At 56.1% G+C, this 15,969-nt stretch overlaps 1 protein-coding gene across 1 annotated transcript in view; it reads left to right on the plus strand.

The window, feature by feature from the left end:
- Window positions 1-15,969, plus strand: part of LOC308063679 (hydrocephalus-inducing protein homolog) — a gene marked incomplete at its 5' end in the record, with an annotated part of 100,414 nt that overhangs the window by 54,384 nt on the left and 30,061 nt on the right. The window contains 10 exons of the mRNA XM_080386980.1: window positions 472-615; window positions 1,443-1,756; window positions 6,624-6,816; window positions 8,757-8,861; window positions 9,523-9,732; window positions 10,606-10,908; window positions 12,429-12,606; window positions 13,127-13,257; window positions 13,976-14,137; window positions 15,075-15,249. Coding sequence (XP_080243106.1) covers window positions 472-615; window positions 1,443-1,756; window positions 6,624-6,816; window positions 8,757-8,861; window positions 9,523-9,732; window positions 10,606-10,908; window positions 12,429-12,606; window positions 13,127-13,257; window positions 13,976-14,137; window positions 15,075-15,249 — 1,915 coding nt within the window. The remainder of the gene's footprint in view (window positions 1-471; window positions 616-1,442; window positions 1,757-6,623; window positions 6,817-8,756; window positions 8,862-9,522; window positions 9,733-10,605; window positions 10,909-12,428; window positions 12,607-13,126; window positions 13,258-13,975; window positions 14,138-15,074; window positions 15,250-15,969) is intronic.

A 15,969-nucleotide genomic window follows, 5' to 3' on the forward strand; every position in this document is an offset into this window, starting at 1 on the left:
TAACCTTAGGCTACTGCAGGCTCTCTGCTCCAGGCCAAATCCTGCTTGCTTTTCTCTTCTGACTAGCATCCCTGCTTTTGTGAGGCTCCTGGAGCCACTAAGGCTGTAGGAAATGACTGGGGGTGAAAATCGTCTTGTGCCATTCTGCCCAAGAGAGGGTAAACTGGAGACAAGCGCTCTGGGTTCACTTTCTGCTTTTGACCTTGGTCAAGCAGCTGCCTCCTCTCAAGGTGCTGTTCCCTCGTCTGTATGTGAGACTGTTTCCCTGCCCCCTGGGGGATGCTGTGGTTTCTAAACGTGAAAAGCACCTGACGTTCTGAAAGAAAAACCTTGTAGAAGGGTAGAAACTAATACAGACAGTGACTAAGAGATATGTGCAATTTTGGGGTTGAAAACTCTGAAATGCGTCGGAAGGGAAGGGAGGTGCGTGGCCACTTCAGGTTGTTTTTTTCTTGTCTCCTCTTTCTGTAGCTACCCAGTGACGTCCTCAGCCTACAGCATAAGCCCCTTTCTTTAAAAAACATGTCCTCCCTGCCGCTGAGCGTCGTCCTGGCCTTAGATCAACCCTTCAGAGTCTGTGATGCGGCCCAGCAGCCCCTCCCTGCAGATGTCCAGGTGAGCAGGACCTTCCCGCGGTGGGCTTTGAGGAGGAGGGATGTGGCGGTGCGTTCCTGTTGGGAAGTCCTCTGGCAGTGTCTTCTGCAGAGTCAGCAGTAGCCTGGCCCCAACTCAATCAGATCTGAAGCGAGCTGCTGGAAGAAACAAAAATACCCGAGTTGGGAAGATACTTCGTGGCTCAAAGCCATGAGGAGAAGGGAGCAGGCACCTAGGGCTGGGCAAGCCATGGAGTAAAGGTATCTCCTGGGACTTGCAGCAGCCGTCCTCAGCCAACCTCAAGAGCAGCTTGCTCTCTGTGAGGGCAGCTCTGCCTTCGGGAAGGCTGAGGATGCTCCTCCCGCTGTCGCCTGGCACCTGCCCTGTCGGTGGTGGAAGGTGCTGGACGTGGGCTGTGCTGGACACGTGCTGGTGGAGGTGCGGGCACCGTTCCTGTGCCGTGCCGGTGACTGGCCCCTGCGAGGCTGAGGCTGCCGTGCCGGTGCACTTGTGCTGTGAGGATAAAGGAGTTTCTCTGGAGTCAGGGCAGCAGCCCTGGCTTGCCGGAGTGCTGGTTCGTCTGTGTGTTTAGCACAGAGCCTCTGTGGGTCCAGAATTCAGTAGGACAATATTTATTTCCCCCTGGTATCGATGCAAAGCACAGAAACGTGAGCCTGCAATAGTCTGACGAGAGCGTGGTGCTTGCAGTCAGGCACTCGCTGTAAAGAACGTGCAGGGTGGGCTGAGAAGCCCACGCTGAGGTCATGCTTTAAGACATTGACATGTTCCATGCTATCCAGCCTTGGACTTCATTACGCTGGTGTTTGATCTTTTTAATCTCCTTGCAGCCAATGAAGCTGGAGGTAGGGGAGGAACGTCATTTCTCCATCGGATTTAACCCTGCTCACGAGGAGCATCTGAATAGCTGGGTGGCAGAGAAGGCTCTGAAGATACAGCTGCTCGAGCATCCTCGCGAGGAGCAGGTCACTGTTCGGGGAGAAGTCTTCTTCCCCAATCTCCAGTTCCAGACTATGGCCGTGGACTTTGGGTGCATCTTGAATGACACTGAGGTGGAGCGTTACATTGAGATGACCAACTGCAGCCCGCTTCTCGTCCGGTACCACTGGTCGTTCCTGACGGGCGGCCACGCGAGCCAGCTGAGGTATGTGCACCGTTGCCCTCTCCTTGAAGCTCCTCTTCCTAGTGTCCTGTCTGTACCTGGCGAAGACCCAGGCCGTTTGCCTGGGATCTGGCAAGCAGCTGTCAGCTCTCCCTGGTGGGAATAACACCTGCCAGCCGTGGTCAGGCTAGATGCTCAGGGAAAAGGTGATCTCCGCCAGCTGGACGCTGGGGGGGAGACCCTGTTCTCCAGCCGAGCTGGGGCTGTATGACACTACTAACGCTTTTTGCTTAGCCCATACCCTGGAGTCCTGCTGTGCCTCTGGAGCTACAAAGCCACGCTTAGGCACGTGGACGGTAACATCACCGGTTTTCCATCCCTGCCGACCCTGTACGTTGTCATTTCATCCTAAGAGCCTACATAGGCGCTGCCACCAGAAGGACCTGCTGCTGCCCCGGTCCCTTGCTGCTGCTTTGCTGTAGCCCCCGTACTGGTTCCCCGGGAAGGAAAGCTGCTGTGGAGAGCTGTGCTCGCAGACCCTGGTGGCCTGAGGCAAACACCACCCTGGAGAAGGGAGTTTTTGTCTGTTAGCTGTTTTGTGAATGCGATGTGCAGTTGATTCAGCATTTTTCGCCAAAACGGCAGGTTCTGCTGGGGCTGTAGGTCCAGCTGCAGGTGTCGGTGGGAGCACTTGTCTGAGCATCCTTGGGAGGCAGGGCATCCAGCCCTGGTCAGTGGTTTCCAAGTCCAAGAGCACTCTTGCAGTGGTGCTGCAGCACATCTATAAACACATTTCTAGCAGTTCCTCCCGCTGTGGCCTCTCTGCGTAGTACAGAAGCCTAGTCTGGGCGGTTTTAATGACAGTAGCAACTGTTTTTTCCATAATGCCCTGGGAAACCGAGCAAAGTTAACCACTGCGCATTGAAGTGCTGCTATTGCAAATAACAGAGATCATAAATAAACAGTTTTGTTTAGGGAGTTGGAATTTGGCTTAGAGGAGACTGGGCACTGGCATTAGCCATGGCGGTGAGGAGGGCTTGGGGGAGAGGCTGTGGACACTGGGGTAGCCCGTTCACAGCGGGGTCTTACCAGGTAACGGCCAGTCTGGTGTGGCCCTTCATGCGCGGTGCCTTCAAGAACAGACCCTAAAATGCCATTAAAGTGGGTTTGTTTTTTTTGTTTCTTCTAATTGGTCAACCCATTTTTTCCTCCTTACTCTTTAGTCACCGCTGCTACTTTGAGCAATCGTATCAGCAACACAGTCCAGCCATTGCTGTGCGGTTAGTCATTTCCAGGGCACGCACAGTGACAGTTGGAGGTGTCGGATCTCACTGCAATGATGTTGCTTCTCTGTCTCCGCGCTGCCTGGTCTGAATGTCAACGGGTGGTTCAGTAAATGCACAAATCTTAGCTCAGCAGAGGAATTTATCCTAGCAAAGAAATAGGCATCAGGGCATTGGGACAAAATGCAGTTTCGAGTTTGCTCTTGGCGAGGGCAGACCATCACCACCACCTTCCCCAGCTGCTGGCCAGGTGGCCCAGCTCAAGCCGCGTGTTCCCACAGGGTGCACTGGGCAGGTTTTGAGTTTACTTCTGTATCACATTGTTTTGTTTTCAGTTTCAAACACCCTTGAGCTGTCTTGCTTGTTCCAAAGTCCCTTTTCAATCTGCGTCTGTTGGCCTGCAGGACAAATCAAAGTGCATCGTCGGGGTCCATAAGCCTGTTTAGATGCCTCAGGGGTGCATGGTCTCTGGTGCTTTGCCCTGTGACAGAGCTGGGGCTTTGTTGGGGGGCTTGTTTTCCCCCGGTACTTCGGCTGTGCCTAAGGGATGCACCAGCGTGTGGTTCCTGGGGGCCTGGGCAAGGATGCTGGGCGTGTGGGTGCCACGCACCAGGGCAGCAGCCTCAGCGCTGTTAAAACTCCTGCATTTAATGCAAAGGGGTGGTGGCTCCTGGCACGTGTCCTTGGTGCTGGCAGGACCTGCAGGGACCTCGGGCCTTCCGATCACCGTTCTGGGGTGTCTGTCCTGCTGGTGGTGGCTCTCGCACAGCCTGAGCTGGCAAGGTCACGTCATCCTGCCTGAATCTTCACGTGCGGTTTGCAGAAGCGGTGTGATTTCTGGCTCCTCTATTTTGGGAGGTGGGTGTGGGGAGTGGTGTGAAGCTGTGTCCTTAGGAGGCTCAGAAACCAAGAGACAGGCTGAGATGATTTTTTTTCCTAATGTCTCAGCGGTTTGGATGGTGGGTGGCACAAGGCTGTCCTGGCCCTAGCAGGAAGGACTCTTCTCTCCCTGCTGTCAGTGTGCCTGTGCTGCCATTGAATCCCCCCTGTTAATACCTGGATCCATTTTGTCTCATCTGACGGGTGGTCAGGTTGGGTGAGATGGACGCAGGGGGGTTAACACCTTGCTGTCAGCCCCTCCAGCCCCAGGCTGACCTGCTTATGTCAGGAGGCTCCTCATCTCCACTCCAGTGTGCTGGTGGAGGCACTTCCGCAGCCCTTTGGCCCCTCTGCTTTGGGGCTGGTGCCTTCTGCAGGTGGAGGAGCCGCTCTCTGCTCCTTGCCTTCATCCCTGCGTTCACAGCCTTGCTCTGAAAGTGCTGGAGGCTGCCCAGAAGGTCCCGATTCTGAGAAAGGGTTACCTCAAGCCTGGGCTGATGCCGAACATCTCATCATCTTGCCCTTCTTTCCCAGGACCAACCCCCTTCAGTGCCAGGAAGATGTCGTGTCCTTGGGGTCAGCTTTCTGTTGACATCTCGGGTTCCTCACTCCCTTCCTTTTCATGTGATGCTCATTGTTGTTCTTTTTGACTTTCCCCCACTGGAAAGAGTCCCTGGCTGTGCTGCTTCACGCTTCTCTGCAGCAGGACTTGCTAATCACATCATCTCCCAGCACTGGGTCCCGGAGGGCTTCTACTTTAGAGGGAAAAATACTGTTGTTGTCTAGGCACCACGGTCTGGTGAAGTTGCCTCAAACCATTCTGTAGAACTAGAGGTACCTTAATAAATGATTATGGCTTTTCCATCTTGGGGGTTTCCCTCTCCTCGGGAGCTGTTACTAAGCCGCATTATTTATCACGAGCCACTCTAAGAGCTGCGGTTTCATTTCCTCACCATGTGCATCGTAGCGAGCGGTTCTGGGACAGCTGCCGCGATGACGGCCGGACCCAGGCGCCCAACGGGTGCGTGGGCTGGTGCGTGGCTGGAGGGTGTTGAGGTGCTCCTCTTGGTGGCCCGACACTGTGGGCATCTCCCCTGCCGCCAGGGAAAGGTAGCGTGCAGCTGCAGGCTGCCCAAAAGCACCACTGTCCCAGCTGAGCTGGATTTATCTCATCCTTACGGAGCTGCCCAAGTCAGCGGCCGCTGGAGGTGTCGGGCAGTTTGGTCGCCCGTCAGGGCCCCCCAACATGCACCCGGGTGCCTGGGCTGAGAGGAGCAGGGGTTGCGTGGGTGGGACCGTAGGTGGGCGATGCGCTGCAGGGCTGAGCGAGCGCCTTCATCCCCTCCAGCCCTGGTTTGTTCTTCCCCACGGATGGTGCCGAGCTGTCGCTCGGGGTCCCCGTGGCGTCCCAGCAGCAGGCGGAGGGAGGGCTGTCAGGGGCTCACCTGGGCGAAGCCGTGTTCTTGCATGTCGCTGTAGGGAGGGCAAGTCAGGCGGGATCTCTTCCAGGTTGTGAAGAGCAGAGCCTGTAATCCAGAAACGAAAACCAGCCTTAGATACTAAAGACAAATCTTTGTTTGAAGCCCGTGGTTCAAGGCACTGAATTCCCAGCTGTAAAAAATGTGCCGTGTTTGACTGCGGGGGGAACGTTTACGAATAGGAACAGCGGCAGGTAGGCATGGCCCGAGCGCGTCCCTCCACGTGGCGTTGGAAATCCAAGCAGAGCTACTGTGAGCACCTGCTGCAATTTCATACAGGGACCATAGTTGGAGTCATTTGGGAATTCTGAAAACGTTAACCCATACGCTTTTTACTGGCTGCTGTTGCTCAAAGGATAAACTCGGCTCTGTTTGCAAAATGAGCGGTTGAACTGCTTTGCTGAACCGTTTGTCAAATTTGTCCTCCAACAGTTTGTGTTTAGAAAATGCTGGGGAGGTAATGATGGCATCAGGACGTGCCACACCGGTTAGAAGCTCGTTTCAGCAGAGCTGCAGCCTTTTTGGCGCGAGGTGCGGTTTGAGCTGCTGTTTTGCAGCCAGGGAGTACCTGCGGCACGGCAGGGAGCTGAATCTCGGTGTCGCGATTGGAATAGATTGATTAAAAATGACCAGCGTTTCCTTCCCCAAAGCACTAATCGCGGCTGCTTTGGTGCTCATCGGGGATCAATGGGCTGTTTAATTGTGAGTCTCTGCCTGGAGCTGCTTGGCGTGTCTTCCCGTGTTCCTTGCGTGTGCGAAGGTGTCCCGTGCTGGGCTCGTGCTGGCTCCGTCGGGGTTCAGGCACAGCAGGCGGCGGGCTCCGTCCCTGCTCCTGCCATCGCCACTGCTGGTCCTGACCCGCAGCTGTGCGTAACCGCCCAGGGGAAAATTCAGGGTGAATACCTAGAAGAGCTGAAAACCTCCTTGCGGCACTGGGTCTGTGCTGGCTCATCACCATCCAGATCTGCCCCTTTGTGTCTCAGTCCCACCTTTTTGTGCAGTTTGTCCTTTTGTCTCCCTGCAAGGTGTTCACCTCTGATATCTGCAGTTCCTCATTGCAAGCAGTTGCCACTGCTGGACCGGCGTTGTCCCTGGGCAGCCCCCAGCATTGACCTGCTGCATCCTGGTTCTGGAGCTGCCAGGTCGGATCCATTCCTGGGCTGGCGGCACCAGTGCCCACCCAGGGGCCACGTCCTGCCAAGGAACTGCTTCTCCAGGTCTTCCTCCCTCCTGCTGCAGCTTCATGATTGAAGTTACGGTTTCTTCCAGGTTCAGCCCTCCAGCACCTAAACCTTTCATCAAACCCCAGCCACCAAAGGAGGAGGGAGCCTGCTCGGAGCACTCGGCATCTGCAGAGAGCAGTGTCACTGATGGATGCATAGAGGAGCCAGCTGAAGCCCTGGGAGCAGTGGGGGATCCTGCCCAAGAGCCAGCAGATGCAGAGGACTCCCTGGAAGCAAAGGTAGATTTTCTTGTACACTCACTGTTTTGCGTTGCCTCCCCCAGCTTGCCACCAAAAAGCCGTGCTGGTGCCAGCGTCCCTTTTTTGCTGCCCTGCTGCCATGTGCCTTGAGAGTGGGCTGGGCAGCAGGGCCAGCAGCTGGACACGGGGCTTATGGGGAGGGACAAGTAGGGTAGTGTTGTTTGGAGAAGCCCATTCAGGTCCTCCTGACCTATGGTGAGGTTGGGGTTTTTTGGTTGGGTTTTTTTTGCACTGTGAAAGGAGGGGTTTTACCTGCACCGTGATGTGGAGGCTTCCAGTTCCCTTCCTCTGTCAAGCCCTGCCCAGTACTGGTCTCCATGTGCCACCTTCTCAGCCCCAGCTAGAGCCACCCGTTGTCACGTCTCTGCCTTCGCCCGAGCCCTGGTATTGCAGCGATGGCCACAGAGCTGCCTTTTTATAAATGGAGACTTGACAAAGTCGCTGTCTTTTCCTCTTAGTATGGAAAACAGCCTTTGGTCTGCTGACCTTCCTGGTGAGCCTCGGTGCTTTGGAGCTTGGCCTCGGTGCTAGTGGGAGCTGATGGCGCCTTTTGCATCACGTGGGACAGAGGCTGCTCCTGGGGCAATAAAAAAGGATATAGGAGAGCACAGGAGGTTCTGAAAGTGCCGGAGTTGGTGTTAAGTTCAAGGAGGGGGGTCGCACCTGCTGACATCTAAATATCAGTGGTTTTAATGTTGTAGCTCTGCACGTGTTTTCTGAATCAGGAAAAAGGATACCCGGTAGGCATAAAGAATAGCGCGGCTGAATGTTTTCAGATAGAAGCATGAAATCATTTTCGTGCCCTGCTTTGTTGCCATGTATGCACAGATAAAGCAGGGAAATTCAAGGGGATATGGCTAGGTAGGATCCAAAATTGCTTCAAAGGATACATCTGGGTTGCAGCGTTGTCTTCTGCTTGTGTCACTGTATCAAGGCAATGCCCATGTAGCCTTCCTGGGGAGGTGGGAGACCATAAGCCTGGGAAAGATGTGGGTTAGCGTCTTTGGGAATATGCCCTTGGCAAAGCTTTGCAGGCTGGAAGATGTGGAGACAACAGAAAGAGCACTGAGATGTGAGAAGGCTCAGCCCTCCCCAGTGCTTTATCTCCTTGGAGAGATGTAGCCTCTGGTTAGGTCTGAGGATGTGCTGTACATACCCTGCCCATGTCAGAGCCCCAGCGCAAAGCCCTCCTTCATGTTACCGAAGCAGCAGGTATTCTTAAACTTCAAGAGCAATCACAAAGCCCTTGCTTATAAATAGGGGTCAGAAGCCCAGGGACGAGGTTCCGTTTAAAGGATGGCACCTCTGAGGTTAAACACCAGCCCTCAGCTGCTGCAAGACAGAAAAACATCTCAGCTGCCTTTTTCAGGATGGTGTTATTCGAGAGAAATGGCGATCCTCAGCCCTCCAGCACTGATGAGCGCACAAGGGGAAAGCTAAGCACCACCTGAAATGGGACAGCTGTGCCAAGGACTTCTGAAGTCCTTATTTCCCATTTTTGACACTTCTCGCTTGCAGCTGCATTCCTATTATTGTCATGGAGAACCTGAGCTGTCCAGGGGTGGGGTGTTTGGTGCGTTTCTTGGGCAGGAGTGAGCAAAGCTGGGGTGGCATGAGGGTGCAACGTGCCCTCGAGGTCCCTGCCAGGACAGGGTGCTGGGAGCACCCCGCTTCCTCGTGCAAGCCGGTGGGTCCGAGCCCGCCTGCCGGTGTGACACGGGCTCCACCTGCACCTCGTGTCTCATCTGCACGGGTCTTGGACCCACACTCGGCTAATGGCACAGGCGTCCCCGTACTTGGTGTGTGCCTGTGTCCCATCTTAGCTGCTCTTGGCTCGATGAGGCGGTGGAGCCTGCAGCACAGTGATCCCCCTCAGCCCAGCCAGCTGCCTCCTGTAGCCCATGGTGCTTGTTTTCCAGCTGCTGCCGTCCGCTGCTGTGGAGCTGGAAAGTCGGAGGCCAGTGAGGACCCAGGAAAGGATGCGGTTTGTGGAGGTGGAGCCCCTCCCCTCGGGACCGGAGGAGGTAAGTGGGCATCTGTCTCACTTCCCCGCTGGGCTCCCAGCGTGGCAAGCAGTTACGTAGCCCCCGCTGCCACTGGTGGCCCTCAGTGCTGCTCACGGAGTGGCCTCGCATCCCTCCCAGCACGTTGCGCAGCGCTGCTGAAGCAACCGGCCATGTAGGGCTGACCGAGGGTCCTGCCTGTGCAGCGCCTGTGGAGGGTGTTATTCGTCTTGTTACTCATCAGGTGCTCGGTAGGAAATTTTTGCAGTAGCTTTTGCGAGAGCAGTGTGCGGGTCGGAGAGAGAGTGAAAAGTGTCAGGAGTCAGACGAGCTGGGCTGGAGTCCACCCCCAGCTCCAAGGGCTCTCATCTCCAAGTCTTGTGTTTTTCTGAAGGCAGTAAAAAGTGTTTTTAAAGGCAAGTTCTTCAGCTGAGAGAATGTCTTGCTGCCAGGAGACATCCCAAATTAATTTAGTGTATTAATACATTAATTAGTATGGGAGAAGATTTTTCCCAGGGTCTCTCCCACCGGTAAGTGGAATGGATGCAGAATGAGATTAGGGTGATCTCGCCTGTGATGAAGAGGCCCCTCCAGCCACATCTGTACTTTGCTCCAAGCCACGGCTGCTCTACTGCATCAATTTCCACGCTCGACATCTCCATCTCTCCTCCCCTGCCTCCAGGTTTTTGATGTCCTGCCACTGTACGGCGTGCTGCCGCCGGGCAAGAGCCAGCGCGTCACATTCACCTTCGTTGGCCGCACAAACATTGCTGCCCGTGTCACGGCGCTGTGCAGTGTGGAGGGAGGCCCGACCTACGAGATTGCGCTGAGTGGGGAGGCTTCGCTCATCAACTACTTCCTTGACGTGACGGAGATCGACTGCGGGCTGCAGGTACCGCACGCTTCTCTTGGCAGAGGTCCTTGTCTTGGAACTGTCGCCGGCGCGTTGCTGCCCACCTAGGTCTAGGGCGCTCTTCCCTTCCCAGCTACTCTGTTGGCTCTGTCGCTTGGAAGTACTGCCTTTGGGTGATACGTTCTGCATCAGAGTTGTTTTTTAATGGCCATCTCTACCCCCCCAATAGTTGGGATTTCCTCCTCTTCAAGGTCACGAGCGCTGCCTCCCGGGACAGGCAAGGACCCTGTGGTGATCTCCAAAGGGACATGTCCCCAGGACCCTCATCCGCCCATCCGTTCCTAAAGCCTGAGGTCCAAGGAGATGCTTTCTTTTAATGCTCTTGATTAACCAACAAAATAAACTGGGGAGGAAGTTAACTTGGGCTTCCAGTCACTGCAGCTGGAGAGAATGTCCCAGAACAATTGGCACTTCTTTTCAGTTAAAATCCCCACAGACCCTTCCAGCTGTTGGCCCTGTTTGGCTGTTGCCCTGTCTGTCTCTACTTTTGCTTCTGTTTTGCTTGCAAATACTTGTATGCAGGTGCCTCTTATTCTGAAATGCCTCGATGCCTCCTCTTTTGTTTCAGCTGGCTGTTAGGTGACACCTTAAAGAGCAGAGGGCTTGTGTCCCCTGGTTTATTTATTACTGCACCTCTACGTGCTGCCGTCAATAGTGTTCCTGCGTAGGGCTAAGGGGTACCCTGTGGCTGGGGGTCGCCCAGGTTAACCCAGGACACCGCAGTGCCTGTACCTCCCCTGCGCTCCCTGCTTCTGCGCTGTGTTCATGTGCTTTCAAGCCAGGGAAAAGGGAAGGAGACTCCCAGCAGCAGACCTGCGTCTGTAACTTCCCGCTCCTCTGTCTTCTCTCCAGCTGTTTAACAAAGTCAAGGAAGCGGAGGTCACCCTGCAGAACAGAGGGAAGGTGGGATTCACCTACGTGGTGCTCGGCTCCAGCGCAGCCGCTGCGGACAGCCCTCCGCTTGGCGTGCCCCTGGCCGTGCCCAGCATGGTGAGTAGCACAAGTGATTCACCCTGGCCAGGCTGCCCAGGAGAGGGTTATAGGGAAAAAAGGTGGTGGGGCGGGTGGAAAAAAAGAAAAGGAAGACAGAGCCACAAAACCGGCACGGAGAGCCAGGGCTGTAAGCAACTGCTGCTGGGTGGCAGAGAAGGTCGAGCAAGCGCAGTCCTACTAGAGCCCCTTCATGGCCTTTGCTGGTGGGTGGCTCTGGCATCCTGCAGCAGCCGCCGGCGGGAGGCACGAGGGCTTTGGTAGCTCTTTGGACCCCGAGTGCTGAGCTCTGTGGTTGTGCCGACACTGGAGCCAGACGGTGCAGGCTCTTGTGAGGGTCACCTTCCCCAGGTTGTGTGGTCAAGCAGGACGTACTCCCTGTCCCTGCCTGTAAGAAACCCCACCTGCCCCCTGCCAGCACTAAGCAGGACTGAAATACTGTCTTGCCTGGGCATGAAGCTGCTTTGCCAGAAATTTTAGCAGCCCTTGTATTGGTCCCTCCTCCAGCTTTGCTGCTTCGCAGCAGTTTTGTGGGGCAGCGAGGGGGTCAGGGAGGTTCGGGGCTGGAACAGCCAGGAGAGGAGTTTGCAGCATCCCGGCGCCCCAGCTTCTTAGTCCTGCGTGGCTGTCTTTGAGCTGAAGCAGCGTTCCTATCTTTGTCCCTTTTTGCAAGGGGAAGAGGAAGCCAAATGGCTTTCACATTGTTTTCATGCCCGTCTCCTACAAGGGATGACACACTGATGCCCTCTTCCCGCGGGCTTCCGAAGACGCAGCTCTGCTTGGACCCGTGCAGCCAGCTGCTGCAGCAGCAGCGTGGGTGCTGGCAGCTTGGCAGGGCTCACCTTTGTTGCAGCTGCGCTGTGCGCTGGAGTACGGGCTCAGGGGACCAAGTGGCAGGAGCTGTCCCGCTCAGCGGCTTCCCCTGCAGCGTGCAGGGGAGCGGGGAGCCGAGGGTCCAGCCCAGCGTGCAGAGGGCGAGCCCAAGGCGTCTGCGTCTGTGCCCGGTCACCCAGAGCCATGCTGCTGTCTGCTTCCATGTGCTCTCAATGTGGCTGGTGTGAGCCCAGCCTGAGGCTTGGAGAGCCTTTCTGGAAGCCCAGGGAGGAGATGTCCTTCCCAGCAACACCTTCTTCCCTAGAATTTGTCCTGGTCTGCTCCTGCATTTCCAGAGATGTATGTTTGCAGGTCGCTGTGAGTCTGGATGGGCTCACGCACCCCTGGTGTAACCACGCAGGCAGGAGATGTTTGGTTGGGATGATGAATGAGTCAGGCCCTTCAGCAGCAGCCTGGCAACCGCTGACGTGCAGTGTGAGGAGCTGCTGGCCCTGCTGAGGGCATGGGCCTTAGCTCGTCTTCCGCAGCAGCTGGTAAAAGAGCTTTTCTTTATTCAGTCTGGCCCTTGCTAGCAGAGGGTAAGCACTGTGAGCAGCAGAGCTGCGCTCCCGCTGAGCAAAGGGCGGTCTGTGCTGTGGGAATGCAGCCTTACGAGCCCTCTGAAGGACATACTGCACCCTGGTGTAGGAGGCTCGAGCTTTTAGGATACGAGAAAGCTAGAAGGCCGTGTTGTCTGACGTTTTCTTCCATAGGAGAAGCTGTTTTCTCTTCTCAGTGTGCCTATCGCCTGAGCCGTCCCCCCACCAAACGCTCTTTGGTGCATTCCCTCTCTTGTCTCCCATGCCCTGCAGGGTTACATTGGACCTGGCAAGGAGCAAGTGCTCAAAGTCTGTTACCTGCCAGGAGTGCCTGGAGTCTTCTGCAGGGCTTTGCAGATTCAAGTGGGTCACCTGGAACCAGCAAGCATCACCCTGAGAGGAGAAGGGACCCTTCCCAGGATCTGCTTGGACCTGCCCAGGAACATCAGCGGTGAGCACTGCCTCTCTGCTCCACGGGAAGGTCCCCTGGCTTTTTCCCCATGTCATATGCCCACAGGGCAGCTCACCCCCACCCCCACCGAGCCTGGAGGTTTCAGGGCTGTCAGAGCAACACTCAACCCTCGGGTTGCTTCCTGGGTCTCTAGCAGGTGAGCCCATGTGGGCTTTGCCCCAGGAACCACCCTGCAGAGCTTGCCAGCATATCTGTCGGAGGCCTGGGAAGGTGGCGGCTGGGCAGAAAAGCTTGGGGAAGCTGTAACGCGGGCTGGCAGGGATGTTGGCAGGGTTGGATTTGCCATCGCGTTGCAGGGGATGGGATGCTCCTCTGTAGGGGGGAAGGTGGGTGGTAGTGAACGTCAGGATTCAGAGAGGAGCAGCAGCATCCACTTCCCATAGATTGCTCAAGGAGTTTGTTTCTGGGAGAGGCCAGCATCAGGGGAGTGGGGCTTCCCAGCTTAAGTGGGATTGGCACGGCGTCCACGCTTCTATTTGTGGATCGCTTCTTCCTCCAGGAAATGCAAAATACGAGAAGGTCCTCAAAGAGGCCAAAGAGAAGATGGCAAAGGACAGCCAGAGAGCTGAAGCAGTTGCTCTGGGGGAGGCTGCAGCCGCGGAGCCACCCAGGGACGACGCGGACACCGCGGTGAGAAGCCCCATTTGGCATGTGCCACCCTGCCCCTGTGTCACTCGAGCCCTGGGCACCCCACAGCAGGCTTCCTGGGGCCCTGCTGGCACTTGGGACCTCCCTGCCCGCACCTGGCCACGAGCATGTGTCAGCTCAGCGCTGCGCCAGGGGCTGCCCAGCTCTGGCTGTTGTCCCTCCAGCAGATGCACCAGCTCCCCGACTGCCTCAGGGAGAGCTCCTGAAGGCCATGCTCAAGTGACTGAGTTCCCGGCACTTTGAAGGAGCTGCGGGTCGTGTCTGAGGGGTTTGTTGCTCACGACCCAGCTTACCAGCAGCAGCCTGACTGCGCCCTGGGGCTGTGCTGTCAGCGGTCATCTCCAAGAGGCATCAGCTTTCTCGTGGTTCCCTTTCCAAGAGAGCTGCTGTCCAAGCTGCTCTGGCACTGGTTGGGGGCAGGCAAATACTCGGAGCTCTGGAAGGTTCCTGGCCTGCCTGTCTGTTTGTCTGGCCAGATCAGCTTTAATGACAGTGACTGGGCAGGCGAAGGTGCTGGAGTCTGTTTCCCTTGAGATCAGGTCTTGACTAAGGGAGCAGGAGGTGTCACAGACGCTGAGCAGCGAGGCAGAGGGACTCCATCGCCCCTCTCAACAAGATCAGGGTGGGATCCTCTCTCAGAGACAAGCCTGTGCCTTGGGCAGGACCTTTGCTAACCAGCCGCTCTCTTTCCTTGCCTCAGTGGGACACGCAGCTGCAGCTGCAGGTGGAGCAGTTGCTGATAGAGGAACATGCCCTGGAGCAGCAGAAAGCTCTCAGCTCCGGCCCCCCAGAGGAAGCGGCCTTTGACCAGCATGCTCGTCGGAGGCTTCTCAAGTTAGTAGAGACTCCAGGTGCCCCGAGGGTGACACCCAGCAGTGCACCCCTGCTCCCGAGAGCTCCTGGTGTCTGCAGAGCTGGCAGTAGCTGGGCACTGCAGAAAGGGTCTGACCCTGGTAGCTTTGACGTGCTCCTTGTGAGCAGCCGAGTGTCCTCACTTCATAGTGCCACCCTGGGGTGCTCAGCTCCCCACAGATGCTGGGTTCTGCTCTTAGTGCTGAGGGGGTCCAGTGCAGACCGTCCAGCCCCTCCAGACAGCACAGACACCGTCCCTGCTGACCAGCTCTGAAAGAGGCAACTCAAAGCTGGCATCTTTGTTCCAACTAACAGGCCACGCTAAGCAAAGCCAGCAGGGAATCGCACGGGCTGAGAAACCCTAAAGCAGGGGGTGTAGATGCTGGTGGGACCGTAGGGCTTGCCTGGGTGACTTGGTCCTTCCCTCTGCTCCTTCCTGATGAGGCAGGGGCACGGTAGGCTCCAGTTCAGGAAGAAAATGCTCTGCAAAACAGACCACTTATGCGCTTTCCCGAGTGGGATTGCTCTGGAGAAGGAGCTGCCCTTGAACGCTGTCGGTGCCGATTCCTGCCTTTCCCGGGGCTGCTCTGGGGACAGACCTGGCTGCAGAGCGGGGAAGATTGCCTGTGCAGGCAAATCTCATTGCAAGGTCCTGAAGCGATTTCAGGCTTGGGCTGTACACCAGGTTAGCAGTTCCACTGAGGCCAGTGGAGGTCTGGTGGACTTAGCCACAGTGGCTCTTTGTAGCCGAGGAGCTGCGACCAGTTCAACACAATTTTGTGTTGAGGTCCCAATGGTAGCTGATAAAACCTAGGACCTGCACCCTCCATGACTTACCGAAGTGTTACTACCAGGTGGTCAGGCCTTGGCTTTCACAGGCTTGAGCTGGGTTTTTACAGCAGCAAATACCCACTTTATTTGTGTCTTCTGTCCACCTGGAGATGTAGCCGGGCTGTGGTTTAAGGAATGTCTCTCTTCCTTTCAGAGTTCAGCTGCCTGAGTACATCCTGGACTTTGGCTGTGTCATTCCTGGTACCGTCCGCACGCACCTTGTGAAGATCACCAACCCCGGGCGGTTGCCTGTGTCCTTCCTCGCTGATAGACGTGCCTTGTGTGGCACAGGTAACCAGTGCTGGAGGGACTTCCCGTGGGCTTGACAGATGAGCTTAAGTCACTGGGTGTGTGGGGGCGTGTTGCGTGCCTGTTTGTACAGCTTTTTTCTTCCTGACTGCCCCCTGCTCGGTGCTTTAGAGCCTGAATTCTCCTGGACAGCAGTGCCCAGAGACCTGGTCTGCCTGGGACTGCCCTGACACCTCATTTCAGGGACTAGGTGGGCTGATCACCTTGGTCACCTCTCATCATCTTCTGCTCTTGGCTACCATGAGTGACAGCCGAGGTTTTGTGCTCTCTGTGGGCTCGTGTTGCAAACGGACGGGACCCTTTGTGGTTTGGAAGTGCTTTGTTTAGACTTCATGATGTCATAGCCCTTCAGTTGAGCCTTTATTGAGAAAAGAGCCTGTGAGATCCTCTGGTGTATCAAAACAGGCTTCCACGACAGGCCCTGAGGCAAGGCTGTGTCCCATCAAACGGTGACTTGCTGTGTCTGAGGGGTGGTCAGGTGTCTTCTCTAAGTTGTTGTCCAGGGAACACCGCAGCATGGGGGAATCTTCGTTGGAAATTCTCCTTCGGGGAGGTCTGTGCATCCTTCCCTGAGATGCCCAAGGAAGGAATTGCTGAAGCTCAGCCTGATGGGTTTCATTTTTACCATGTGGACCTTGGATTCTGGCTGCGAAAACGCTTTCTCCTTGGGCGGTGACAAGGGAGAAAGAGCAGCAGGCTTCT

The sequence above is a fragment of the Falco punctatus genome (assembly GCF_963210335.1).
Source record: "Falco punctatus genome assembly, chromosome: 4".
Classification (NCBI taxonomy): Eukaryota; Metazoa; Chordata; class Aves; order Falconiformes; family Falconidae; genus Falco; species Falco punctatus.